This window comes from Thamnophis elegans, chromosome 16 (assembly GCF_009769535.1).
Source record: "Thamnophis elegans isolate rThaEle1 chromosome 16, rThaEle1.pri, whole genome shotgun sequence".
Lineage (NCBI taxonomy): Eukaryota > Metazoa > Chordata > Lepidosauria > Squamata > Colubridae > Thamnophis > Thamnophis elegans.
The window spans coordinates 4,652,250-4,680,070 of NC_045556.1; the positions used below are offsets into that span (position 1 = coordinate 4,652,250).

At 45.9% G+C, this 27,821-nt stretch overlaps 1 protein-coding gene across 2 annotated transcripts; it reads right to left on the reverse strand.

Moving 5' to 3' along the window:
- Window positions 1–1,051: 1,051 nt before the first annotated feature.
- UBE2Q2 (ubiquitin conjugating enzyme E2 Q2) lies at window positions 1,052–27,619 on the reverse strand. 2 transcript variants are annotated; one of them, XM_032233275.1, is made up of 13 exons: window positions 27,379–27,619; window positions 19,094–19,195; window positions 16,209–16,313; window positions 14,824–14,880; window positions 13,809–13,946; window positions 12,821–12,905; window positions 10,226–10,286; window positions 9,114–9,204; window positions 8,894–8,952; window positions 7,318–7,366; window positions 6,551–6,646; window positions 4,484–4,550; window positions 1,052–2,711 (listed from the first exon to the last, which is right to left on the reverse strand). In XM_032233275.1, the coding sequence occupies exons 1-13, from the start codon at window positions 27,556–27,558 to the stop codon at window positions 2,680–2,682; spliced, it is 1,122 nt and encodes a 373-aa protein (XP_032089166.1). In that variant the 5' UTR covers window positions 27,559–27,619; the 3' UTR covers window positions 1,052–2,679. The 2 variants fall into 2 exon arrangements, with proteins under 2 accessions (XP_032089166.1, XP_032089165.1); XM_032233274.1 differs by having other exon boundaries at window positions 4,475–4,550.
- Between the last annotated feature and the right edge of the window lie 202 nt (window positions 27,620–27,821).

Below are 27,821 nucleotides of genomic sequence, written 5' to 3' on the forward strand. Positions count from 1 at the left end.
CCACAAGGATGGAGACATGAATGAGAGGAATCCCCGTTACCTTTGGGAGCATCTGAGTTTAGGGGAATAAACGGTCGAAGTGGGATGGAAAAACTGTAAAAATACAGGATGTGAAGAAACCAGAAAGGAGCCAGTCCCTCTGCCAGTCGGGAAGAAAATTGGGGTGGTTCCAAAGTAGTTAATAAGTAATAAATAAAATAAAACTGGACTAGTAGTAGGACTATAAGCAAACCTCAACTTACAACCATTTCTTTATAGTGACCATTTGCAGTTCCAACAGCACTGAAAAAAGTGAATTAACCAGTCCTCGCTCATTCAACTTTCAGTATCCCCAGAGTTATGAGTTCAAAATTAGGACACTTAGCAACTGGCATCTATTTATGACAGTTGTAACATCCCAGAATTATGTGATCACAATTTGCAACCTTCTCAAGGGGCTTCCAATAAGCAAAGCCAACGGGGAAGCTAGATTCATTTAAAAGCCACACAATTCACTTAATAACGGGAGTGATTTGCTTAACAACCGTGGCAAAAGTTGTAAAATCAGGTGCGGCTTATTCAACAACCACCTCGCTTAGCAACAAATATTCTGGTCGCAAGCTGAGGAGCACCTGTAAATAGCTGAAGAGCTTCCAATTACTGATGTGTACCAACTTTTTAATGTATTTTTTTTAACATTACTAAAAATTTAAAGTCAGTCCAGCTTTTTAACACGGTCATAGTTATACAGAACTTAATTATGAGCCGAGGTGGCACAGTGGTTAGGGTGCAGTACAGCAGGCCACTTCAGCTGACTGCTATCTGCAGTTCAGCGGTTCAAATCTCACCGGCTCAAGGTTGACTCAGCCTTCCATCCTTCCGAGGTGGGTGAAATGAGGACCCAGACTGTGGGGCCAATATGCTGACTCTGTAAACCGCTTAGAGAGGGCTGAAAGCCCTATGAAGCAGTATATAAGTCGAACTGCTATTGCTATTGCTATTAAGTTGACACTAAATTCCTGCCTCCCCCCCCAAAAAATGGCTCTTCCAGAAACATTAAGTAGTAACAGGATTCTTAAAATGGTTCATTTTATTCATAAACTTGATGCAAGTTTACATATTATTGTACGCTGCTAAGTACTTCTGAATTTTTTAGAAAACAACGAAACTCCCAATAAAATAAAATAGGGAAGCCAAGGGTGTGCACCTGTCCTTGTGCTAGTCCATTAGAAATATTAAACAGTTTGAAAAGGTATCCAAAATACCAACCTCAGGTTTTCAAATAAGCTATAAGGAAGCTCATAGAATTTGTCCTCTGATTTAAGGCGGCTAAGACAATTCGATAGAAATAATATGTACAACCGAGTAAGCCAAAATCCTGGAAATGTTCTGGAGTACGTCTTCAAAGAAATAAAGTTCCACCGGGCAGAAGCCTTCAACTCTTATCTTTCAAACGGAAAGTCCAGCATCTATGATCATGTTTTGGGTATCAAAGGAAATACAGACGTAACTTTGGAGGCGACAATGGTAGAGCACAGGAGAACTTGTCCATTTCTGGTTCTTGGGAAGAAAAATGCCAATTCCTTTAATACAATTCCAATGAACAAAAGAAAGCGATCCCAAATTCAGCTTTGAAAATGAAAACACTTGAGTTTTTTTTTTAAAGTAAGGCAATGATAAAACAAGTTACTGGCTCATAGCAGTTTCCAATCCAAATTGGTTTTTCTGAAAAAGGAAACAAAATCTTTTCTGAACAAAATCCATGCTTACGAGGAAGGTGATGTTTAGAAGAAACCAACAACCTGAATCAAAGTCTTCCTGGGAATTCTGTGGTTTTCATTTTTTAAAAAATTGGTCTTCTTAAAAATAAAAAAAGGAGTGTCTTGATTTTTGCCCATTGCTTTTTAAGTTCAAGTTATCTACAAATGATTGCAACAACCCGTTAATGGAATTGACCTTGTAAAGAGGCTTTCTAGCATTTTAAATAAATTTTCAAGCTTTACACCTAGGGCTCCCTCTTGAGAAGAAGACCGTCAAGAGTCTCAAAAATGATCAGAACAACCCCTAGTAGATGCAACCCGTTGCAAAGTTCTATTGGCACAGCCTGGCTCTGCTTAAACTAAGGAGTTCTAACCTCAAGGTAGCTGTGAAATAAAACATTTTAATTCTTTCACATTGCAAGCTTTTCTCCTATGTCGCCGTTCGAATTAAGAAATTCTACAAACCTTCTCAAACTTTTAAGCCTGGGGGGGGGGAAAAAAGAGATTGGTTTTTTTTTAACAAGATCTGAAAACTCTACAACACACATTATCAAACTAATTTTATTCCTCTTGGTTGGCTTTAAATAAAATATATTGCAATCCTCTGCAGTTCCATTCCGGAGAAAACAACAACAACAAAAACTACCACCCCTGAAGTGCATAGAAAAGTCGATAGGAAATTTTAGTAAACCAAAAACCCCGTTTGAGGGATTCAGTACTAAAACGCAGGTGTGTTCAATCCGTTGGGAAAAATATAGGAAAGTCTTAAATTGTTCTGTCCAAACTATTTGTCCGATGAGCCGAACGGTATGGCTGTAGTTTTATACTGGATATCCACTGATTCATTTATAGCTGTTATGGAGCATTTATAGCTTGAGTCTGCACGGAAATAAAATATTTGACTGATATTGGTCCAAAGGTTAGAATGTGGCCCTCAATATTATCCATCTTCTTTTGGAGGTGTGAACCAGCCTGGAAGAAGAAGAAAATAATGGCACATTGTCAAAAACACAGGAACAATGGTAAACGAGACGCTTTTATGCTTTGCAATAATTTTATATAGTATCACTGCAGTCTAGAATGCATGCTGAGATATAAAACCCACCGAAGGACACTCGTTTTACCACATTTGTGGGATTCTGAAGCATAAAAAGAAGTCTCTCTATTAAAAAGGATCCATGTTTGTTTATGGCTTATATTAGGGGCCAGCAACCTGTTGTGACTCAGCAGCAGTCTTCTGTGAGTCTTTCCAGGATGCAAGATTAACTATGCAGCTGGGGCTCGTTAGGGGCATATTCTGGGGATAAAAGGACAGATGGTGCCACGCCCTGGTTGCAGGAGTCAACGTTCCTTGGTTCGTTCAACACTGATTGATCATCAGTCGTGGTTTATGTAAGATACACTTGGAAAGGTGCTTGGTTTTCTGTAACCCCGATTCAAGGATATGCTTGGAGAAGTGCATTGCTGTAAGAGAGATTTGTTTTATATTCTGTTATCTTGTCAGAGACTGTATTTACGTTATTTTTGGGCTCGCAGCCAGTCTGAGCCGAGAACTGATAAAGAGAGTTCCTTTTAAGTTGTTTGCTTGTTGTCTGTTTAACGAGCGGAGAAGGGGGGACAGAACAGCAACCCATGTGGCTCTTTCGTCCCTCTGCTGTTGCTGGTCCACCTCCACATTGACAGGGCTTTCGGTTAGGACAGGTAGAGGAAAAAGGATGTCGCGCTAGGAGGAGACTGTATGGTGGGGGGACTGGACTTCTGGTTGGCTCAAGAATTGAACCGAGTGTTTAAGGTTGCCCACCCCTGGCTCATGTCCCCTGCAGCATTGGGGACACAAAGGTAGCCTTTTCTATAGTCTCTAAAAGCAACGTTAAGGCGTCTTGGGATCATGATGCAGCTGCCTGAAGAGTTGCAGATGGGCTCAGGGTGTCTCCTATGAGCTCCAAAGCTCCCTTCCGGTAGAAGCAATTATGTGTAGCTCAGGGTTTTAATGTATGTTCTGACCGAGTCTTCCCAAGAGCAGGAAGCAAACTCCTGGTCCCAACAAAAACCCCTTTGATTAATTGACTGTGAATTCTGCTCCTTCACATCCAGCAAAGTCTTTCAAAGGAGGATTTATAGTCACAGACCTTATCTAGCTTGGAGAGCTGCCAGGCCGATCTCTGCAAAACTTGGCAAGGAGTCTCGGAGAGTCACAAACCAATTAAGCGAACTAATGATCTCCTGCAAACTCCACTCCCCTTTCGCTCCTCTTTTATTTCCTCTGGGAGGGGTCATTCATCATCTACCTGTGGCCTTCCTCCCAATTCGACCCCTGTTCTTTAGCTGTTCCCTTCGTCTGGCACAGGAATGGGTTCCTGCCGCCACTACTACCGGTTCAGCGCCCAAAATATTTTGCCGTCTCCGTGGTCATGTGGCTGGCATGATTAAAAGCCGAAGGTGCATGGAACGCTGTTACCTTCTCCCCAAAGGTGGTTCCTATTTTTCTACTTGCATTTTTACATGCTTTCGAACTGCTAGGTTGGCAGAAGCTGGGACAAGTAACAGGAGCTCACTCCGTTACGCGGCGGTAGGGATTCGAACCGCCGACCTTTCTGATCGACAAGCTCAACGTCTTAGCCACTGAGCCACTGTGTCCCTGGACATGGGGGTAAAGTGGCTTAAATGCTCCCTCCCCTTTCCAGTTGCTCTCTTCTGATGTTATACTTACAAAGCTATGAGTGTCACATACATACCATACATACCATTTTTCTCATGTAACTGTACTAGAGATTTATGAGATTGCTGTGCTCTTGCTAGGTTGTATTGGCTCTGGAAGAGAGAGAATGGGTTTTTAATGTTTTCCTTCTGGCAAAATCAGATCGGAAAAAGAAGAGTTTGAGATGGTGGAAAACTCAAGAGATTTATACCGAAACCTTCACGCCTTGCTCAGACAAAAACCTAACTGGGGTTTTGGAATAAAATGCAGATGTCTGAGTTCAACCCACCTTAAGATGTAAACCATGGTTTACACCCCACATTGACTGGCTCCATTGAGGGCAGGACAAAATGCAATGCGTGGAAACTAATCAAAGAAAGAAGAACTAAGGAGAAATTTCCTGGCAGCTAGAACAATTAATCAGTGGAACAGCTTCCCTCCCTCCAGAAGTTGTGAAAGCTCCAAGTTTTTAAGAAGATGTTGGATATCCATTTGTCTAAAACGGTCTAGGGTTTCCTGTCTAGGCAGGGGGTTGGACTAGAAGACCTCCAAGGTCCCTTCAAACTCTTGTTATTATTCTTATTCTAACTGCTGAGAAGCTAGCTGGAGGTACAAAGGACGCCCCTGTTTCATTTACCCAGGATAATTTTTATTTATTTTATTTAGAAAATTTATATGGCTTCCAAACACACTCTCCTGGCCATGCATGGCTGGCTGGGGAATTCTGGGAGTTGAAGTCCTCAAATCTTTACGGGGCCGAGATTGGAGAACACCAGTCTGCAATATGGGAGAACTTTAAATCGTATTTCAGTTTGGGGGGGAAATAGAAAAGAAAGTATAAATACATAAGCATAATGTTCAAGAATGCGACATAGTTGAAAAATACTTGGGATATGATAGTGAAGAAAAAGGAGTGGGAAACAATAAGTATAAAGGTATCACTGAGCTTGCGGGAACACCATCCCGAAAATACATCAGTTAAGAAAAGAAAAGAGATAAACACAATAACAGAAAAGGAGAGGAAGAGAGGAGAAGAGAGATGGAAGGAAGAAAGGGGAAAGGAGGGGAAGGCGGGGAGGGATAGAAAGAGAAGGAGAGAGGGTAGGAAGGGGAAGAGGAAGAGAGGAGCCGGGGAGAGGTAAGGGAAGAAGGAAAGGGAAAGGAGAGGAAGAGAGATGGAAGGAAGAAAGGGGAAAGGAGAGGAAGGCGGGGAGGGATAGAAAGAGAAGGAGAGAGGGTAGGAAGAGGAAGAGAGAAGCAGGGGAGAGGTAGGGAAAGGGAAAGGAGAGGAAGAGAGGAAGAGAGAGATGGAAGGAAGAAAGGGGAAAGGAGAGGAAGGCGGGGAGGGATAGAAAGAGAAGGAGAGAGAGTAGGAAGGAGAAGAAGAAGAGAGGAGCAGGGGAGAGGTAAGGGAAGAAGGAAAGGGAAAGGAGAGAAGAGAGATGGAAGGAAGAAAGGGGAAAGGAGAGGAAGGCGGGGAGGGATAGAAAGAAAAGGAGAGAGGATAGGAAGGGGAAGAGGAGGAGAGGACCAGGGGAGAGGTAGGGGAAGAAGGAAAGGGAAAGGAGAGGAAGAGAGCAGGAGAGAGATGGAAGGAAGGAAGGGGAAAGGAGAGGAAGGCGGGGAGGGATAGAAAGAAAAGGAGAGAGGATAGGAAGGGGAAGAGGAGGAGAGGAGCAGGGGAGAGGTAAGGGAAGAAGGAAAGGGAAAGGAGAGGAAGAAAGAAGTAGAGAAGGGAGGGAGAGAGAAAAGGAAGAGAAAGCAGGGTGGTGAAATTACAAATAGGTGTACGGGATGTTAAGCAAAGCAACCTCAAGTGTATATACTTCAACTTTCTATATGGAAAGTAAATATGTAAAAGTGATAAATGCAATAAGAACAATACCTATGTGAATGTATACTTGTAATTATATGTAAGGGATTAAAAAATAACCCCCTCCCCCCCCCCAAAAAAAATCGTATTTCAGTTCCATGGATTTGCTATAAAACCTGGACCTGCAGTGATCAAATGATCCTCCCGCATTGACAATGAATTTTCAGCCCGTTGGGTTTGCAGCAGGAAGGGACAAACGGAAGCCTTAAACAGCTGGGAACGCACCATAGTGTCGCTTACCTTATTCGCCCCAAACTGAACTCTGGCTTTCCCTTTGACCAACGTGGCATTGATCTGCATGATGACCGATTCTGTGGAATAGGCGCTGCTCCAACCCTAGAGACATGGGGGAGGGGTCCGTGGGGGAGAGGGTGGTGGTGAAGGGGGTATCCAGAACCAGGGGTATCCACAGAGTCATGGACGCATGGTCTCTGAATTCCAATTTTTGGTTCAGCAACCGTACGGTGACGATAACCCTGGAAAAAGGGACTTGCAACCAGTTCTTGCTCTTACGATGGTCACAGCATCCCCACCCACCCGGGGGCACATGATCAAAATTTGCACACTTGGCAACCGGCATGAGTTTACAACGGTTGATGCTTCCCAGTGGTGGGTTTCAAAAAAATTTTGGAACCTCTTCTGTAGGTGTGGCCTGCTTTCCGGGTCCACTGGTGGAACCTCTTTTAATTGGTTCGGTAGATTTGACGAACCGGTTCTTCCGAACTGGTGCGAACCGGTAGGAACCCACCTCTGATGCTTCCCCAGGTCATGTGATCGCCACTGGCGATCTTTCCAACCAGCAAAACAGGGGGGGGGGATTAGATTCATTGAATGACCACACACAATTCACTTAACAACTTTAGTGGTTCGTTTAACAATCGTGGCAAAAAAAAAAAGATGGCAAAATTCAGGGGTGACTCACTGAACAACCACTTATGGTTGGTAGATAAAATCTACCAGTAGATAAAAATCAGGTGGGTAATTCCTCTACGGGCATGTATTTTTACCTGTTTTGTTAGAAGCTCCATGCATAGGGCCCCTCCTCCCAGAACGTACCTGAGACACATAAAAGGTGCATTGAGAATATTTCCAATATTTATTTATTTAGGCATTAAATTTGTATGTTGTCCGTCTCTCTAGCAAGGGACTCGAGGCAGTTTACAATACCATAAGTAACAGAATAAAACCGTTACAGCATTAAAACATCAGACATGAAAAGCTAATGTCAATTCGCATAGCATCCCTGGCCTGCTCTCCACTTACCATATGCAAGGGGGGGGGGAAACAGGGTCATAATTGGGGTGTAAATTACATGGGGTCAGAGTTGTCTTCACTTGGGTACATGCTGTTATGCTGCTCCTAATAAATAACTGGATTTCTTTCGAAGCTTGGTTCGAGGCTCATGATTTAATTAGGGAATTCTGACCGCGAAAACATTAAAATTAATATTAAAATGGGTTTTTAAAAAACCCAGTGTGTATATGGAGTGGGAAGTGAGATTTTTGCACTAGCCTACTAAAAGGTAAAGGTTTCCCTGCACATATGTGCTAGTTGTTCCTGACTCTAGGGGGCGCTGCTCATCTCTGTTTCAAAGCCGAAGAGCCTGCGCTGTCCGAAGACGTCTCCGTGGTCATGCGGCCGGCATGATAAAACACCGAAGGCGCACGGAACGCTGTTCCCTTCCCACCAAAGGTGGCTCTTATTTTTCTACTTGTATTTGTACGTGCTTTCGAACTGCTAGGTTGGCAGAAGCTGGGACAAGTCACGGGAGCTCACTCCATACGGGGCGCTAGGGATTTGAACCGCCGAATTGCCAACCTTTCTGATCGACAAGCTCAGCGTCTTAGCCACAGAGCCACCATGTCCCTCACAGTAGTCTACTAGCCCTCTCCAAAATCAGTAGTTTAAGTTTAAACATGACTTTTAACTACTGATTTTGCACTAGTCTACTAGCGTTCTCCGAAATGGGTAATTAAAGTCATGTTTAAAGTTAGGCTTTCTTAGTTAAACCTATGGAGACAGGAGCACAAGGCTCTAAAGTTAATTTGGGGGGGGAAAAAAACCCCTTTTTTGTCTATTTGCTTGCACCATCTCCATTCTGCAGGTGGCAGTTTGGAAACGGAGACCATCAAAGCTGTAAAATCAGCTTTGGAGTTGGCAAATAGCTTGAACTATTCGCTCTGAGAATAATTTAGCAGAAAGACAGTTACAGAAGGTAGCTAAGCACTGGGCGGTGCAGGAAGTCTTGATTAAAATTGTAAGCCTTTTAACTCTTTTTTCGTATATCTCTCCAGTTAGAACAGGAATCCCTTTAATATCTCACATGCAACTATTTCCTACTCAGAGAAAATAGATTGACTGGCGATAGACCAATTCAGGAATGATTGGCCCCCCAAAAAATTATTCTTGACATTCAGCCTTAGATTACAGAACTACTAGCACTTTTCTTACTATTCTCTTACTCGGAGGCTTCCGAGGAAATATTGAAGAAGCTGCACCCATAATTGTCCAGAAGAGAAAGAGGAATATCAGATTTGTAATTTCTGAATAATGACCGATTAAAAAAAAAAGAATTGGACCTACCCTCCGCTGAGTACTGGAGAGACCACTCGGACAAACGGAGGGTCAAACGGAAAATTATCCTGGAACAGATCAAGAGAGAAGCATTAGTCTTAAATCTTGGAAAAGTCCATTTTCTACCAGAGCGGTGAGCTCGGAAGAGGGCTAAAGTTTCGGTAAAGAATACGCTCCTTAAAAGAGGATAGGCTCCCACCGGTGTGTTGCTTCTTCCCTTCCTACCTACCTTAAAAGAGAAGCTGAGCAAAATATATTCCACGCCTTCTTTCTCTTTTAAGACTTGGAGATCGCTGTGTAACGGGCTGTCAGGATCGACCCTGGCCATGGGTACAAGAAAGAGAAGAAGGAAGAAGAGGTGCAATAAGTGAATTGCATAGCCATCCTATCTCCCACGCTCTCTTCAAAGGACAACCCAACTCCCCGGAGAGTGTCTCGCCTATAATTGAAGGGCTGAAAATGAATGCTGGATGGAATTCAAAAGATAAGCAATTGGGAACTGCATGGATATTCCTTGTCTTACAATGGGTTGATTAGCAACGGAAGTTATGACAGACTTCCATGGAAAGTTCCTTCCCCTTCCTTCCTTCCTTCCTTCCTTCCTTCCTTCCTTCCTTCCTTCCTTCCTTCCTTTCCTTTCCTTTCTCCTCCCCTCTTCCTTCCCTTCTTTCTTCCTCCCCTCCCCTCCTTCCTTCCCTCTTTTCTCTTTGCTCCAAGCATCAATCCTTGCTCCCTGCTGTGGTCCAACCTTGCCAGAGCTGGCAGCCGATTCGGACAGTGAGTAGTTGGGGAGGAAGATGGGCCAGTCCTGGAGTCTGGAGAAGGCTCTGATGAGGGCTCTGTGTCAGAGGCAGAGAGGGGGCAAGGGCTGTATGCTAGTTATCAGCTGCCTTCAGAGTCCGGCATCAGTGAGGCAGAAGAACAGCTGAAGCCTGTTCCCAGTGTGCGCCTATGCAGAGTTGCCAGATGATTGGATCTCGGGCCAACTTGGGAGGAAGGCCCCAGGTGGATGATGAATGGCCCCTCCCAGAGGAAATAAAAGAGGAGCGAAAGGGGAGTGGAGTTTGCAGGAGACCATTAGTTCGCTGAATTGGTTCGTGACTCTCCGAAACGCCTTGCCAAGTTCTGCAGAGATCGGCCTGTCAGCTTTCCAAGCCAGATAAGGTCTGTGACTGTAAATCCTCCCTCGAAGGACTTTGCTGGATGTGAATGAGCAGAATTTACAGTCAATTAATAAAAGGGTTTTTTTTGTCGGGACAAGGAGTTTGTTCCAGGCTCTTAGGAAGCCTCATAACACTGTCGTCACAGAAGGAGGCAAGTGGGGAAGCCAAGCAAACTTACTTTAGAAGTTTCACGTGCCACTCGTACAGGCTGTCATTCACGAGTTCCACTGAATAAATCCCTGCAGGGGGGAAAAATGAAAAAAAAATGAAAAAGAAAAGCTTGATTAGGTAATCAGGGTTTGGGGTGGGACTTGGAACTTCACAAAGTTTCAAAACAAGCACAATTTGGCACAAGGAAGGTTCCCCCCCCCCCCGAGTATCATAGACGTTTCAACATCTCTGTGAATTCCCCCTACTTTTTATCCAAGGACAGATTCTCTGAATAAAAGACACTTGCAAGAGTATAAAAAACATAAACAGACAAAAGACCCCGTGGGGGGCACCCAGTGGTCCTGCCACTTCGATGCTCAACATTTGCTCTGCATTCCAAAGGCGCTTTTATTAAAAGTAACTGTTTTTTTTCCATGAAGATGTTTTGCTTCTCGTCCAGGAAGCTCCTTCGGTTCTTCAGCTTTTTCACTGCTTCAGAGTTGAAGAAGCTTCTTGGATGAGAGGCGAGACCTCTTCAAGGAGAAAAAAAACAACAAGACAAAGTAAGCTCTTTTTTTGGGGGGTAAAAGCACCTTTGGGATAAATGACCTGGACCTCCGTGGTCCTCTACTCCATAATGGTAGTTTTCTTCTGTGGATATTTCCCAATCCGCTGTGAAGCGGGCCAACTTTGCTCTTCAAGATTGGCCAAGGTCAGCCAAGAGCGGCCATCTGCCAGGACGACAGACGGTTCCATCTCGCGCCAGCAAATAGAAAGCTTTCCAACAACATCGATGAAGGATTCTCTGGGAGGAAGCGTTGCAATTGGGTCAGGTTTTTTTAATTTATTTATTGGGGAAAAAAAAATCTAGGAGTTCAAGATGGAACTATTTAACCAGGGGAAAAGTCGTGCACGAAATTTTAAACACCCAAACCATTCTGAACCTTACAATTCGTTGTGGGCAACAGAATTGAGTCAGTGGCTAAGATGCCGAGCCAGAAAGATCGGCAGTTTGGCGGTTCGAATCCCTAGCGCCACGTAACGGAGTGAGCCCCCGTGACTTGTCCCAGCTTCTGCCAACCTAGCAGTTCGAAAGCACGTAAAAAATGGAAGTAGAAAAATAGGGACCACCTTTGGTGGGAAGGGAACAGCGTTCCGTGTGCCTTCGGCATTGAGTCATGCCGGCCACATGACCACGGAGACGTCTTTGGACAGCGCTGGCTCTTCAGCCTTGAAACGGAGATGAGCAGCGCCCCCTAGAGTCGGGGACGACTAGCACATGTATGCAAGGGGAACCTTTGCCTTTACTTTTTTCTCCACTGTTTACAGCGGAAAATCTTGCTCAATCTACAGTTAGGAAAGGCAACCACAGGCAGTTCTCGATTTATGACCGCAATTCTACCTTTATAAACTATAAAGCCGAGAGGAGAGCAATGCACGGGTGTTTTCTCATGCAGAACAGAGAAGCCACTAGAAGAAACTTTCTGCTTAGTTAAGCAGATGAAGCAATGAGTGGAAAATAGATAATTGCAGGGAGGTGGAGAATGAATTATTATTATTTTACTTTCGGACTTTTGGGGGAGAAAATCATGTTCCCGGGGGAAAAAAAAAACCCACATAATTTCCAGCTAAAAAAAGGATTGTCTCTCGCAGTAGCCAAGGAGGTGTTACTGAATTTAATTCAGGCCCAGGTCTGGAGCCCTGGATTCAAAGGGCCTTTGCAACTTGCCCTCATTAGCACTTCCTGAGAAATAGCAAAGAATCTGGACTTCTGACGTCTGCTTGTCATGTCACCTGTGGTATTTTGAGAAGGTGTAAAAAAACAACAACAGGATTTCATTCCAACTGAAGAAAAGGAAAAAGTGAGGTTTTTTTTTTTTGAAAAGCATCTTTTGAACCAAGGGAACCCAAGAGAGATAATTCACTTGGAAATAAGGCCCCAGATAACAGCTGGATAAATTAAAAAAAAAAAACCAAAATCCAGCATCATCTAAATATCATATCATATCTCTTACACAGGGGAAGTGGTGGCTCAGTGGCTAAGACGCTGAGGTTGTCAATCAGAAAGGTCAGCAGTTCGGCGGTTCGAATCCCTAGCACTGCGTAACGGAGTGAGCTCCCGTGACTTATCCCAGCTTCTGCCAACCTAGCAGTTCGGAAGCCCGTAAAAATGCAAGTAGAAAAATAGGAACCACCTTTGGTGGGAAGGGAACAGTGTTCCGTGCGCCTTTGGCGTTGAGTCATGCCGGCCACATGACCACGGAGACGTCTTCGGACAGCGGCGTTGAGTCATGCCGGCCACATGACCACGGAGACGTCTTCGGACAGCGCTGGCTCTTCGGCTTTGAAATGGAGATGAGCACCGCCCCCTAGAGTCGGGAACGACTAGCACATATGTGCGAGGGGAACCTTTACCTTTTACACACAAATATAACGCATATAATTCCAGAGTTTTACAGATTGATGGTGCAAATCTATGCCTGTTCTTTTAAAAGCTGCCCGTGGAGTTTCATTTATTTAAGCAGGACAGGGATCACAGTTTGAGACAGGCTTATCAAAAGAAATTGTGCCTATGCTGTAAGGTATCATATTATTTGCTTCATTAGGAAAATAAATCACTTACCTGTCTTAAAACTTTGCGACCTATATATATCCCTGAGCTCTTTCATTAGTCGATCCGACGCTTGGACAGATCCAGAAACGGCACCCTGCAGACAGAAAAAGGGAGAAATACAGATGTAATCCACTTAAATAAAGTCTTCTATATATCTATTCTATTCCTTTCTATTTTATTCTATTCCTAATTCTATTCTATTCTATTTCATTCTAATTCTATTCCTTATTCTATTCTATTCCAATTCTATTCCTTATTCTATTCTATTCCTAATTCTATTCTATTCCTTATTCTATTCCTTATTCTATTGTATTCTAATTCTATTCTATTCTAATTCTATTCCTAATTCTATTCTATTCCTAATTCTATTCTATTCCTAATTCTATTCTATTTCATTCTAATTCTATTCCTTATTCTATTCCTAATTCTATTCTATTTCATTCTAATTCTATTCCTTATTCTATTCCTAATTCTATTATATTCCTAATTCTATTATATTCTATTCCATTCTATTCCTAATTCTATTCTATTTTATCCAATCTATTCCTAATTCTATTCTATTCTACTCTATTTCATTCTATTCCTAATTCTATTCCATTCTATTCCTAATTCTATTCTATTTTATCCAATCTATTCCTAATTCTATTCTATTTCATTCTAATTCTATTCCTAATTCTATTCTAATTCTATTCTATTCCATTCTATTCCTAATTCTATTCTATTTTATCCAATCTATTCCTAATTCTATTCTATTCTACTCTATTTCATTCTATTCCTAATTCTATTCCATTCTATTCCTAATTCTATTCTATTCCTAATTCTATTCTATTCCATTCCTAATTCTATTCTATTCTATAGTCTAAAATAACATGAATTTCAGGCCAATGAAAAGGCCTGTTGTGTCTCTAACACCCTTCTTCCGCTTTCAATTCTTTCATAGCTGACATGCAGTGAACTTCCTAATGGATCCCTTCCCTCTTACCTACCAAGCACTTACGTTTAGGTGATCCTCCCTTTGATTCTTCCGGATTTTTTCCAAAATGGCTAGATTCTCCTTCTCGATGCCGTCATCCTCCGTTTTCTTCCCTTCAACGGGGCCTTCCTCCTTCATGTCGTAATGATCCAGATCGATGTCCTACGAGACAAGATTGCAGAGTGATTTGGGGGTGGGGGGGAAGCAGGCGCAACCGATCGCTCAGGATCACACCGGCAGTTTGCGTGGATCACACGTATTTCTCAACTTGGGGGGAGAATCACGAAGACACGAGGGCTCAGGTTTTAGGAGAGTAACAGATAAGGCTTCCAATGTCCCAACTGGAGAAATGGAGAGGGAGCATGAAGATTACAGGAGATCAGGAATGGGTAAGCGATGAAATGAAGAGAAGGACCAGGGGTGGCATGATAGCAGTCTTCCAATATCTCAAGGGCTGCCCCCAAAGAAGAGGAAGTCAAGCTATTCTCCAAAGCCCCTGAAGGCAGGACAAGAAGCAATGGATGGAGACTAATCAAGGAGAGAAGCCACTTAGAACTGAGGAGAAATTTCCTGACAGTGAGAACAATTAAATCAGTGGAACAGAAGTTGCCTACAGAAGTTGTGAATGCCTCAACACTGGAAGTCTTTAAGAAGATGTTGGATAGCCATTTGTCTGAAAATGTATAGGGTTTCCTGCCTGAGCAGGGGGTTGGACTAGAAGACCTCCAAGGTCCCTTCCCACGCTGTTATTCTGGACTGATCCAGACCAGGCCAGCTCTGGAAGAAGATCCAACTGGTTCAAACAAAAGGGGGAGTTTCTAAGAGGTTGGATAAAGAAGACAATTTGACACCTTCCAGATGTGAGGGATTCCCATTGCTGGCTAAAATCCAGAACATCTGGACAGCACCAGTTTGGATCATTGTTGGTGGCCCTTTGATGACTTCCTTAGACCCTCCCACTTTCGTTTTCTGGACGGATCAAAGATGTAGTAGCGAAAAGGAAGAGTAGAGCAGGCTGCAAGTGAGCGAAAACACTTACTTCACCCATATCTTCCTCCTCTTCCTCTTCGGATGTTACCTCTTCGGTCGTTCCATTCTGGAACATAACAAAAGATCCTCATCAATTAAATCAGCATTTTCTTTCTTTCTTTCTTTCTTTCTTTCTTTCTTTCTTTCTTTCTTTCTTTCTTTCTTTCTTTCTTTCTTCCCCCCACAAAGGACCACACAGCAGAGTTCCGCTAATGGCTGTGAGACGGCGACCCAGGCCCCTATACATGGGCAGCCCTCGGCTTATGGCCATTCATTTAATGAACATTTGAAGTTACGACGGGGCTGGAAAAAAAAAGGGACTTACAACCAGTAAGTCTTACACTTATAACTTTCACTTTGCGACCCTGCAGTCATGGAATCAAAATTCTGGGGCTTGGCAACTGGTATGTCTTTACGATGGGATCGCCCTTTATAATCATGTGTGTGTCATGCGCGCATGTGTGTGTGGGGGGAGTCACACGGATGATTTTGGCACGCAGCAACTAAAGGGTTAGCCGTCACTGGCCTAATCAATAAAGCTATAATCATAATCACAGAACCGTTGCATCATCCCCACAGTCACGTGATCAAAATTCAGACACTTGGCAACTGATTCATATTTACGACGGTTGCAGTGTCCTGGGCTCATGTGATCGCCTTTTGCAAACTTCTGGACCAACAACAGCAATAGCAATAGCAGTTAGACTTATATACCGCTTCATAGGGCTTTCAGCCCTCTCTAAGCGGTTTACAGAGTCAGCATATCGCCCCCCACAGTCTGGGTCCTCATTTCACCCACCTCGGAAGGATGGAAGGCTGAGTCAACCTTGAGCCAGTGAGATTAGAACTGCTGAACTGTAGATAACAGTCAGCTGAAGTGGCCTGCAGTACTGCACCCTAACCACTGCGCCACCTCGGCTATAAAAGTCAATGGGGAATCCAAGTTCACTGGACTATGGTGTTACTCCCCAAACACCACTGTTAAGGGAGTTAACACCATCCACTGTTAAATGAACATGCGATTCACTTGATGACTATGGCCAGGAAGGTCGTAACACGGGGCCAAATTCACTTAACAACTATTGAGAGGACTATCTGCGCTTGGAGTTTGGAGAAGGCAGGAAGGGAAAGTCAACCCAAATTGTCCTCTCCGTGAAGATGAGGAAGGAAGCCCAGAGTTTCTAGGTGGGGCCTTTCCCTTGCAGGACTGAACAAATTCCCATCCTTCATGGAGAGCCACCAGGGAGCATCCCGAACAGCCACTGGCTCTGGCCAGCAATGACAAGTTTCTGAGTCACACCTCCCACACCCTGCAATGAAACTCGGCAGGCCCCTCCCTGCTTGGCAGGCGTTTTGGTCCTCTGCCCTAAAGATGTTTCATCGGGGACTTTTTACCTGGCCAGACGGCAAAGGCTGATCTAACATCTCGACATCCGGATGTTGGGGGAGGTTGTAGAGCCGGCAGAGGTCACATATCAAGCGCTTCAGCTGCTGGAGAAGCTGCGGGGGGGGAGGGGGGAAAGAGATTTAAAGGGGCATCCATGGTTGGGTCTATGACAATTCACAATTTACCACAGCCAACTCGCCATAGTCAATTCACCATAATCAATTTGCCATGGCCAACTTGCTATGGCCAACTCACCATAGCCTATTTGCCATTATCAACTCACCATGGCCAACTCATAATGGCCAACTCGCTTATGGCCAACTCACCATAGTCTATTTGCCATTATCAACTCACAATGGCCAACTCACCATAGTCAAGTTGCCATGGCCAACTTGCCATTATCAACTCACAATGGCCAACTCGCTACGGCCAACTCACAATGGCCAACACCATAGTCAACTTGCCATTATCATCTCACAATGGCCAACTCACCATAGTCAAGTTGCCATGGCCAACCTGCCATTATCAACTCACTATGGCCAACTCACAAAGGCCAACTCACCATAGTCTATTTGCCATTATCAACTCACAATGGCCAACTCACCATAGTCAATTTGCCATGGCCAACTTGCCACTATCAACTCACAATGGCCAACTCACAAAGGCCAACTCACCATAGTCTATTTGCCATTATCAACTCACAATGGCCAACTCACCAGTCAAGTTGCCATGGCCAACTTGCCATTATCAACTCACAGTGGCCAACTCGCTATGGCCAACTCACAATGGCCAACTCACCATAGTGAACTTGCCATTATCAACTCACAATGGCCAACTCGCCATAGTCAATTCGCCATAGCCAACTCGCCCTTTTTATTTTTTAAATAAAAAGGTTTATCAGGATGAGGACTCGGCTTTGTGCTGCTGGGGAAGCCTAGGTCGTCAGAAGAGACTATCACTTGATCTTCAGAGTCACATGGTCAAAATCTGGGCACAGGGCATGCATTTATGACGGCTCAAGAGTTCCGGGCTCACGCAATTGCTGTTTGTGACCTTCACAGCCCGCAAAGTCAATGAGGAACCCTAGGTTTGCTTAATGTCTGGCGATTCACTGCTCTGATTCGCTCAGCAGTTATGACTCACTTAATTACCACCTTGCTTAGCCGCAGAAATTTGTGGTCGTAAGTCGAGAACTGCCTGCAACTCCTGTAGTTCTCCATAGGCAGCGAGTCCTTGGGATTAGTCAATGATTCTCCAGCCTTTGAAAACAAAACCTTTGGCAGGTGGCTTAGGGAAAGCAATTCAAGAATCTAATTGCTGCTTATGCAAACATTAAAATGGATTCTAAGTGCCAGCAGGGAGACAATTACGTTTGCCAATAATAATATATAAAAAAAAGTCTTGTTAGAGTTCTGCAGCATGACGAAAGGGAAAAGGGAAAACAGAAGCCAGGATAGGATCCAGCTCTGCAGGACAGTGATAAGAGAAGGAAGCTGTTCTTCTTCTTTTTTAAAAAATTTCTACCTCCTGGGCCTTCAAGGTGCTGGAAACCATGTTTGCAAAGAGAGATTTCCCTCCCTGCTTTCTCCTGTAAACGGAGAACGTTGGGATGCAAATCAAAATAATAACCCTCTTTTAAGTGGTTTGCAAAAATGTTTTTTCCCCCCCCATGTGGCACACGGCAGGCAGGTTTTTTCCCCACCTCCGGCAGAGTTTATTCATTTCGTGGCTTGCCGTTGCTGAAGGATTTGCGAATGTTATTTAGCTCAGGTGTTAGTAATTAAAACACAGTATTGACCCGAAGAGATGGGTTCCACCACAAAACCGCGTTCGACTAAAGCGCGCTTGACGAAACCGCGTAGCTGACGTCATCACAGCGCGACAACAGCGCGGAGAAAAAAGCACGCTGTAAACGCTAAACCTAAAATTAACCCCTAAACCTAAACCTAACCCCCCTAAACCTAATCCTAAACCTAACCCTAACCCTTAACTTAACCCTAAACCTAACCCTTAACCTAACCCTAAACCTTATCCTAAACCTAACCCTAAACCTAACCCTTAACCTAACCCTAACCCTTAACCTAACCCTTAACCTAACCCTAACCCTTAACCTAACCCTAAACCTTATCCTAAACCTAACCCTAAACCTTATCCTAAACCTAACCCTTACCTTAACTTGAATCGGTTTGCTTTCAAAGCGCTATTTAAAGCGCCCTTCTTTCTCCGCGCTCGCTGTTGTCGCCCTGTTGATGACGTCAGCGACGCGGTTTAATCGGGCGCGTTTTAGTCGAGCGCGGTTTTGTCGTGCCACGGAAGAGATCATGGTTATTTTGAGAAGGGCTTTGCTGGATCGGGGGCTGTGGTGCGATTCAGCCGGCTCGCACCTATTCGGGAGAACCGGTTGTTAACTTTCTAAGCAGTTCGGAGAACCGGTTGTTGGAAGAAATCTCCTTTTGTGTTTTTTCCCACTTTACAGGGCTAATCCTGTAAGGAAGGCAGGAAGGAGACATTCTGGTGTTGTTTCTAGCCTCATCTTTATTGCCCTGCTTTACAGAAACTGACTCTCCAAGGTGAAGCGCCCATTGACCTGAGTGACGTTGAGTTGGCCACGCCCACCCAATCACATGAACCCCCCCCCGAGCCACGCCTACCCAGCTGGTCATCAGGACAGAGAATTGCCCCAATGATTCTAACTCAAGATTGTAACTCGAAGAAAACCAGCGTTCCACTGGTGGTTAAATTATTTGAATCCCGCCACTGATTGGGGTGGTGGTGTGTGTGTGAGGGTAATCTCTCCGAGTTGAACTCCATTCAAAACCGAGTCCTTCCCAGATTTGAACCCGAGGCCTCCCCCCTTCCGGAATAAAGCAAGCTCAAGAATAAGACTCCTTACCAAAGTATTGCTTTTAATATCCTCCAATCGCTCCAGGACTGAGGTCAAGTTGGGGTCATCTGATTCCACAAACCATATTGGCGAGGATGATGGGTAGGACTCCTGCATTTTTAGGGAGAATAAACCGCTTAGCACAGTCAAACCCCTGAACGCCTTCGCATCCCTTCCAGGAATTCTAGAAATGAGATGGTGGCCCCCCCCAGGAAATCAACGCCGCCGATTCATCTCAGGATTCAAATCTGCTTGTTCGATGCCCGACGCAACCAGCCCTGCCTTCACCCGGGGAAGCCCACAGAGGCCGAAAACGAAAGAGACATTTCGTGCCCCGAAATAGGAAGCTATGATTCCTTCCTGGGCAGCGTGAAGGAGTTTCTGTTTATCTTACTTCACAGACGGGGAAAAAAAAGAAACCTATCTTGACTTCACAGTCACCAGGAGAAACTCTACCGCCCTTGGCAAAAAAAAAAAAGGCATTTGCACCCTTGGCAATCAAGATATATAGAATAACAAGAGTTGGAAGGGACCTTGGAGGTCTTCTAGTCCAGCCCCCTGCTCAGGCAGGAAACCTTACACCACTTCAGACAAATGGTTATCCGACATCTTCTTAAAAACATCCAGTGTTGGGGCATTCACAATTTCTGGAGCCAAATTGTTCCACTGATTAATTGTTCTAACTTGCAGGAAATTTCTCCTTAGTTCTAAGTTGCTTCTCTTGATTAGTTTCCACCCATTGCTTCTTGTTCTACCCTCAAGTGATTTGGAGAATAGCTTGACTCCCTCTTCTTTGTGGCAGCCCCTGAGATATCAGAAGACTGCTATCATGTCTCCCCTGGTCCTTCTTTTCATTAAACTAGACATCCCCAGTTCCTGCAACTGTTCTTCATATGTTTGAGCCTCCAGTCCCCTAATCCTCTTTATTACTCTTCTCTGCACTCTTTCTAGAGTCTCCACATCTTTTCTACATCGTGGAGACCAAAACCTTTGATGGATCACCTTGAAATGGCCTGTATTACAGGAAGTCCTTGATTTAACGACTTCAATTGCGGTCCGCAGGAACTTCCATCGTTAAGCAATGTGGTCATTAATTGAGCTGCGCCCACTTTCCCCCCCCCCCCAGGTTGTTAAGCGAATCATCAAGGTTGTTTAAATGTCACCCTGCATCGGTTTTGCTAGTTGGTTGCGTCTTGGGAAGATCCTAGACCACTCAACTTGCCAACTTTGCAACTTGTGGATTTTGATTCTCAAGAGTTTCTTCAGCCAGCCGTGATGGGCTGAGGAATTCTGGGAGTTGAAGTCCACAAGTTTCATTAAGCTAGACATACCCCCCGTGCATGCGCAGCAGAGAGCCGAAAATCAGCTGCCCGGCGGGAGGCGTGTGCACATGTGCGGTGGAGCTGAGCTGGGGCAACGGCTCACGTGCCCACAGAGCTTTGCGTGCCACCTGTGACATGCGTGCCATGGGTTTTGCCATCACGGCTCTAAGGTGAGCCAAGGTCAGCTGGGGTGCCACCCCTCGCCCGCATCCCAAAAGTTCTGAAGTGCATCATCCCTGTGATGTGAAAGGATGATTCTGCCCAGGGACAAATTGGCCTGGCTGATTTATTTATTTATTTTTTATCCAGGGTGTTGACGGCTCGAGAGCTCAACTGCGTAAGGATTTTTTTTGCCTGAATACAATGCTCTGTCCCAGCTGCAACAAACAATTCCCCTTTGAAGCACATCTTGTTTGTGGCATGCGACACAGCAAACTCCATGCACAGAGACCGGGGCGTGACATCACCCGGGCACAACTTCCGTTGGCCTTGCCTTGGAGTTGGGTTCGGATTCTGCAGGGAGCCCGCCACTGATGACCAGAATTGGAATGAGTCATGCTTGATTATATGACTCCCCCACACACATACACACTTGCTAAGAATAGATATATATTAGAATAGAATATAATAGAACAGGCATTAGAATAGATGATATTAGAATAGAATAGATGATATTAGAATAGAATAGATGATATTAGAATAGAATAGATTATATTAGAATAGAATATATTACAATAGAGTAGAATAGAATATATTAGAATAGAATAGAACAGGCATTAGAATAGATTATATTAGAATAGAATAGATTATATTAGAATAGAATAGATTATATTAGAATAGAATAGATTATATTAGAATAGAATAGATTATATTAGAATATATTAGAATAGAATAGAACAGACATTAGAATAGATTATATTAGAATAGAATAGAATATATTAGAGTAGAATAGATTAGAATATATTAGAATAGAATAGATTAGAATAGAACAGACATTAGAATAGATTATATTACAATATAATATAATATATTAGAATAGAATAGATTATATTAGAATAGAATATATGAATAGAATAGATTATATTAGAATAGAATAGAATGGAATAGAATATATTAGAATAGAATAGAACAGAATAGGAATAGAATAGAATACAGTTGGAAGGGACCTTGGAGATCTTCTAGTCCAACCCGCTGCCTAGACAAGAAACCCTACACTACTTCAGACAAATGGATATCCAACATCTCCTTAAAAACTTCCAGTATTGGAATATTTACAGCTTCTGGAGGCAGCTTCTGTTCCACTGATTAATTGTTTTGACTGTCAGGAAATTTCTCCTTAGTTCTAAGTTGCTTCTCTCCTTGATTAGTTTCCCCCCATTGCTTCTTGATCTACCCTCGGGTGCCTTGGAGAATAGTTTGACTCCCTCTTCTTTGTGGCAACCCCTAAGATATCGGAAGACTGCTATCATGTCTCCCCTGGTCCTTCTTTTCGTTCTTGCAACCGCTCTTCATATATGTTTGAGCCTCCAGTCCCCTAACCATCTTTTCTTGCTCTTCTCTGCACTCTTTCTAGAGTCTCCACATCTTTTCTACATCGTGGCGACCAAAACTGAATGCAGGATTCCAAGTGTGGCCTTACCCAGGTCTTATAAAGTGCCTTTATAATGAGAATCTGCAGTGGTGAAGGGAATTGTGTGGCTGTTGCGTTGCCAGCTGGGGAATTCTGGGAGTTAATGTCCACCCACCTTGAAGTTGCTAAGACTGAGGAAAATTCTGCTCGGTCCAACCAGAATATCTATTTCTCTTCCTGGCACGAAGGCCACCGTTTCCTCCATACGGCAATTCCAGCCGGCCGTGTGCCAATTAGGCCGAAGACGCATTTGATTTGAAATTCCTGTTTTGGTGACCCGGTGTCTATCAAGGCCACAGAAGCCCGCTGTTCAAGGACGGCTGACCAGCCCAGCAACACGCATTGTCTGACAATAGCTTTGTCCTTCTACGGCGCTAACTAGGGGGGATAGGAAGTGCAGTTCTAAATACCCAGAAGGCATCACGGGAAAGAAAAGCTGTACATAAATCTCAGGGCTAAGGAACGATGGGCATTTTCCTTTCTCCGGGAAAGGACGCAACAAGAGAGTCCCAAAAGAAGGAACATCTTCAACCTTCTACCAAAACTGACCTCCACCGTCCCTACAACAGTCTTGACAAGTCACGGGAGCTCACTCCGTTACGCGGCGCTAGGGATTCGAGCCGCCGAACTGCCGACCTTTCTGATCGACAAGCTCAGCATCTCAGCCACTGAGCCACAGTGTCCCTAATGAGCAGGAGAGCCGGATATTTATGTCCCAGCACTAATCCTGATCTCTGTTCAAATCTGGGATGATCTTGATTATTTATTCATTTTCGTTCAACCCCCGGGGGATCTCTGCCAGCCTCCTTGAGATTTTTGGACTCTTCCCTCCTAGCCTCTCTGCACTTCCTGCCAATATATTTTGACTTTGGCTCAACGCAATCTCCAAACCAAGGAATCTCCTATCCACAACTTCCTGCGATTCTCTGCCACTCACCATTGCTCGATCTTACGCTCCTGTCTCACTAGAACAGCATTCCCAAAATGGTTCCCTACCTCCCATGGAATTTGCTGTGGCCCGCCAGTGGCCTGCGAAACTGGCAGCAGCAGACTCGGACAGTGAGGAGGCTGGGGAGGAACATGGGCCAGTCCTGGAGCCTGGGGAAGGCTCTGAGGAGGGCTCTGTGTCGGAGGCAGAGAGGGGGCCAGGGCCGTCTGACAGTTATCAGCTGCCTTCAGAGTCAGACATCAGTGAGGCAGAAGAACAGCTGGAGCCTGTTCCCAGTGTGCGCATGCACAGAGCTGCCAGACGAAGGGAACAGCTAAGGAACAGGGGTCGACTTGGGAGTAAGGCCACAGGTGGACAATAAATGGACCCTCCCAGAGGAAATAAAAGAGGAGCGAAAGGGGAGTGGAGTTTGCAGGAGACCATTAGTTTGCTTAATTGGTTCCTGACTCTCCGAGACTCCTTGCCAAGTTCTGCAGAGATCGGCCTGGCAGCTCTCCAAGCCAGATAAGGTCTGTGACTGTAAATCCTCCCTTGAAAGATTTTTCTGGAAGTGAATGAGCAGAATTCATAGTCAATTTGTCGGGACAAGGAGTTTGCTTTGTGCTCTTGGGAAGCCAGAATTCCTGCCAGGGGCTTCCCAGTCTCTTGGCTTCCCTCCCAAGAACTATTTCGAGGCAGGTCAGGAAAAGGAAAATATTTTGATGGTGAAAAGCAGGGCCTCGGTAAGGAAGCGCCACAGAGCCGATCTCCTAGTTTAATTCCCCACAAAAGGGGGTTTGGGGGAATAGCACCCAGACCAAGGAGGCTGGTTATTGGTTGGTGTGCCAGAAAGGGAGTTTCAATTGGGAAAAACTGGGGAAAAATGAAATAAGCAGCAACATCAAAGCTCTTCCGTATTATTGCCAAGAAAAGTCAAGAATGACCAGGGGAGTATTTTAAACTTTGCCTTTAGGGATTAAGCTCCTATTTTCTGGCTGGTTTCAAAAGGCAGAAACCATGTTGGCTAATTGTAAAAAAGCCAAAGGCAGACAAGATAATTTTTGAGCTACAGGCAGCCCCCCCCCTAGTTGTTCACTGAACACCATGCCATGCTCCAGGCAAATTCTCCCCCATCCCCAAAGCAAGTTGCCCCCTCCCTCTGTCCTTTACAAGATTCTATCTTTTAGGACCAAATGCTTTTCTGTACCCCCCCTCCCAAATTAAATACATGCATAACACCCCACCACCACAATCAATAACTGCCTTTGTGCCGTAATTGAATGTTCTCCCCAACCATGATAAACACAGGTAGCGCTGGACTTATAGCCGTTCTTTTCTTGACCGGTTCAAAGTTATAACCGCGCTGAAAACAAAATAGGGGCTCGTGACCAGTTCTCACATTTATGACGGTTGCATTGTCCCAAGGTCAGCACTGGAGGCTTTCGAGAAGCGACTGGACTGCCACTTGTCAGAAATGGTGTAGGGTCTCCTGCTTGGCGGGGGGGTTGACTAGATGACCCATAAGGTCCCTTCCAACTCTGTTATTCTGTTATTTAAAAGTTGTGGGAGCTTCATCACTGGAGGCTTTCAAGAAGAGATTGGACTGTCATTTCTCAGAAATGGTGTAGGGTCTCCTGCTTGAGCAGGGGGTTGGACTAGATGACCTACAAGGTCCCTTCCAACTCTGTTAAATCTGTGAAATGGCGTAGGATCTCCTGCTTGAGCAGGGGGTTGGACTAGATGACCAACAAGGTCCCTTCCAACTCTGTTAAATCTGTGAAATGGCGTAGGATCTCCTGCTTAGCTGGGGGTTGGACTAGATGACCTCCAAGGTCCCTTCCAACTCTGTTAAATCTGTGAAATGGCGTAGGATCTCCTGCTTAGCCGGGGGTTGGACTAGATGACCTCCAAGGTCCCTTCCAACTCTGTTAATCTGTACTTAGGGTGGTTCTATTGTCCCAAAATCACGTGACCATCCCTTGCCAACTTCCCAGCCAGCTTCCGTCCAGCAAAGTCAACGGAGGAGGCCCAATGGGCTTAGCAACCACAACGACTCGCTCGAAAACGCCGTAAAACACGGGTCGTAACATGGGGCTCCACTCTATGAACACCTGTACCACTTAGCAACGGAAATGTTGAGGATCAACGTACTTAACCTTTAAAAATTCCCTCCCTTACATATAGATCACCGCTTTTAAGCCAATGATGCTAGGGATTTAATCCAAATTGTCATTCCTGATCCCATACGACAGAGGGGAAATTGGAGCCAGCCGTAGAACGCTTGTAATCTACAAGGGGGGGGGGGGTGGTTTCTACCTGCCAAAACAGGATCCCTGCCAAAACCAGGCTTTTTCCCTGTCCGGGCAAAACTGGGACGAGTTCTTACAGGATTCCAGTTTAGCCCATGCAAAATCTAAGCAGGGCCCTCTGAAGCCAAGAGGGTTTACTCACCCTCTCGCTCTGCCCGGGCAAGCTAATGCCAACGTCAGAACGTCAAACGTCACGGTTTCCTACCGTTTTAAACCCTCGATCAAAATCGAAAGTGGGTCAAGACATCAAGAGCGAGGGGAGGGGGCGTGTGTGTGTGTGTGTGTGTGTCTCGACCAGAAAAGCCAGATTTCCGGTGTGGTTGCACAAAGGCTTGACGTTGTTATCCCAAAGGCAATGAGCTGTGTTGTTGTTGTTTTTAATTGGGCATTTGGATTAAATCCGAATGGTTCCAAAGAAGGATCTGTCCTTTGTGCCCAATTCTACCCCCCCTCTCCTCCCCCCCCCCATAATGCCACCTTAGACACATTGGAAGCTCATCTGAAAAGGGGGTGGGTGGGTTGTTTGGAAGTGGCAAGGCACTTGAGAGATCTCCAAAGGTTACACAATCTTTTTTCCCTGGCAAAAAAAATCTTTAACTTTTCCTCCGGGTAGGTAGATAGGTAGGAAGGGCTTATGCCTACCTCACTTCCTTTAATTCAACCGGAGTCTCTGGGCACATCCTCCTTAATGCCAAGCTTAAAAGATATTTTTTGCCAGCAAATCCACCTCTTTCCAGCTGGCCAAATGAATCTCGACTTAGGACAGTCCGTTGAGCGACCGCTCGGCGTCACCCTGGCCCTGAAAAATGTGGCCGTTTCTCACCCTTACGACCGTCGCGTGGTCAGGATGATTCAAAGTCAGCCGCTCGGAAACTGACCCCTACATACGACGGTCACCCCGTTTTGCGACCTCTCTGATAAACATCAATGGGGAAGCTGGATTCGCTTCACAGATTCCTTGCTTAACTACCGGCATAATTCACTTAACAACGGTGGCAAGGAAGGTCTCAAAACTCAACGGAACTCAAAAGGACTTCCTTACGCAACTGAAAGTTTCGGCTGGATTCTGGTCGTAAGTGCAGGACAACCTGCATTAGTTAAAGGAAAGGGTTTTTTTTTCCCCTCTCCCACCCCCCACTCAAGTTACTTGCAATACTAACCAGCTTTTGAATTCTACAGTCAGAAACAACCTCCTTGACCCTGGAGGGGGGGCAAAAGGGGGGAGGAGGGGGTGTGTGGAAAGACCTTTGTCCCCTCCCCCTCAGCCCACCCCTTTTTAAAAGTCAGAAGTCGGAGCGGAAGCAGCAGCTAAGAGTGTCGCAGGCGTTTTCCAATGTTTGGCCTTCCTGTTTTGTTGCAAAACCGAGACGAGAGTTACAATGTTTGCTTAAAGCAAAGGAGGGGGGGGATTTCCTTTTTTTCTTTTCCCCAACCCGCTTTTCAAAACTTTTGGGAGTTCGAAACCCCGATTTCCGGAGACAGAGAGAGAGAGAGAGAGATCTGAATGGGAAGTCACTTCCCACCCACCCCCCGTCCCCCCACCAGCCAGATTTTCTCCCACGGAGGGTCTCTAAGATGGGACATGTAGTCCTCTCTCTCTCTCTCCCACCCACCCACCCGCTCCTTGGGAGGGAGCTCGAGGTCATCTAGACAGAACGCCCCTCCTTCCACCCCACCTTTCTAAGCTTTCTCCTGCCAGCCGGGCCCGCGAAGGGCTCCAGCCTCTGAGCCTACGCAGAGTTCAGAGGCGGGTGGCGGCGCTTCTTCCCCCCGCCGCCCCCCGCCAAAAAGAAGAATGCCGCCCCCTTCCCCTCGAGGCAGGCTTTCTGTCTCCCCCCCCCCCGGCTCCCAGAGGAGACCCTAGGGAGAGGGGGGGTCGTCCTTCGGAGACCCCCGGTAGGGATCTCTCTTTGAAGTGGGGGCCGAGAGTCTCCCTGCGCCCCAACGCCCCCCTCCCCCTCCCCACGGGCGCCTGGGAGGGGGTGGGAAGGATTAGGGAGGAAGCCCCCCCCATTCCTCGGAGGGGGGTTGGAGGGAGCCTGCCAGAGGGAGGGGGGAGACCCGAGGGAGACCCCCGCCTGCCCCCCCCCCCGTCCCCAGCGCACCGTGATGTTGCAGTGGATGGCGAGCGGCGCGGGCGGCGGGGCCGGGCCGGGGCCGCCGGGGGGCACGAAGAGGCAATGCAGCTCGTCGGGCTTCCAGGAGGCGATGCGGAAGCGCTCGTGGTCGCGGCCGAAGATGGACTCGAGAAGGCGCAGCTCGGCCTTCAGCCCCGAGACGGCCATCCTGGCCGCATCGCCGCGCCGCTCCAGGCCTTCGCCGCCCCAACCCCAGCCCGGCCCAGCCCCGCCGGCCCCACCCGAGCCCCGCCGAGCCCCGCCGGGCCGCCCCTTCCCCCGCCCCTTCCCCCGCCCCGAAGGAGGGAGGGGGCGGCCGCCTGGGCCAGTCGGGGGAGGGGAGGAGGACTCCAGAGCCCATGGTCCCCGAGGAGGGATTGACTCTCCCAGAATAGGGACTCCAGGGCCCATCCACGGCCTTGGTAGGGAAG

Bases quoted from the DNA above. Each gene is read 5' to 3' on its own strand.
- UBE2Q2 (XM_032233274.1), bottom strand. From the start codon at position 27,558: ATGGCCGTCTCGGGGCTGAAGGCCGAGCTGCGCCTTCTCGAGTCCATC. The intron at 7,367-8,893 runs GTAGGTCCAATT...TATGTGTCTCAG, and splicing joins TCTCCAGTACTCAGCGGAGG to GTACGTTCTGGGAGGAGGGG. The intron at 4,551-6,550 runs GTAAGCGACACT...TCTCTCTTCCAG, and splicing joins TTCAGTTTGGGGCGAATAAG to AGCCAATACAACCTAGCAAG.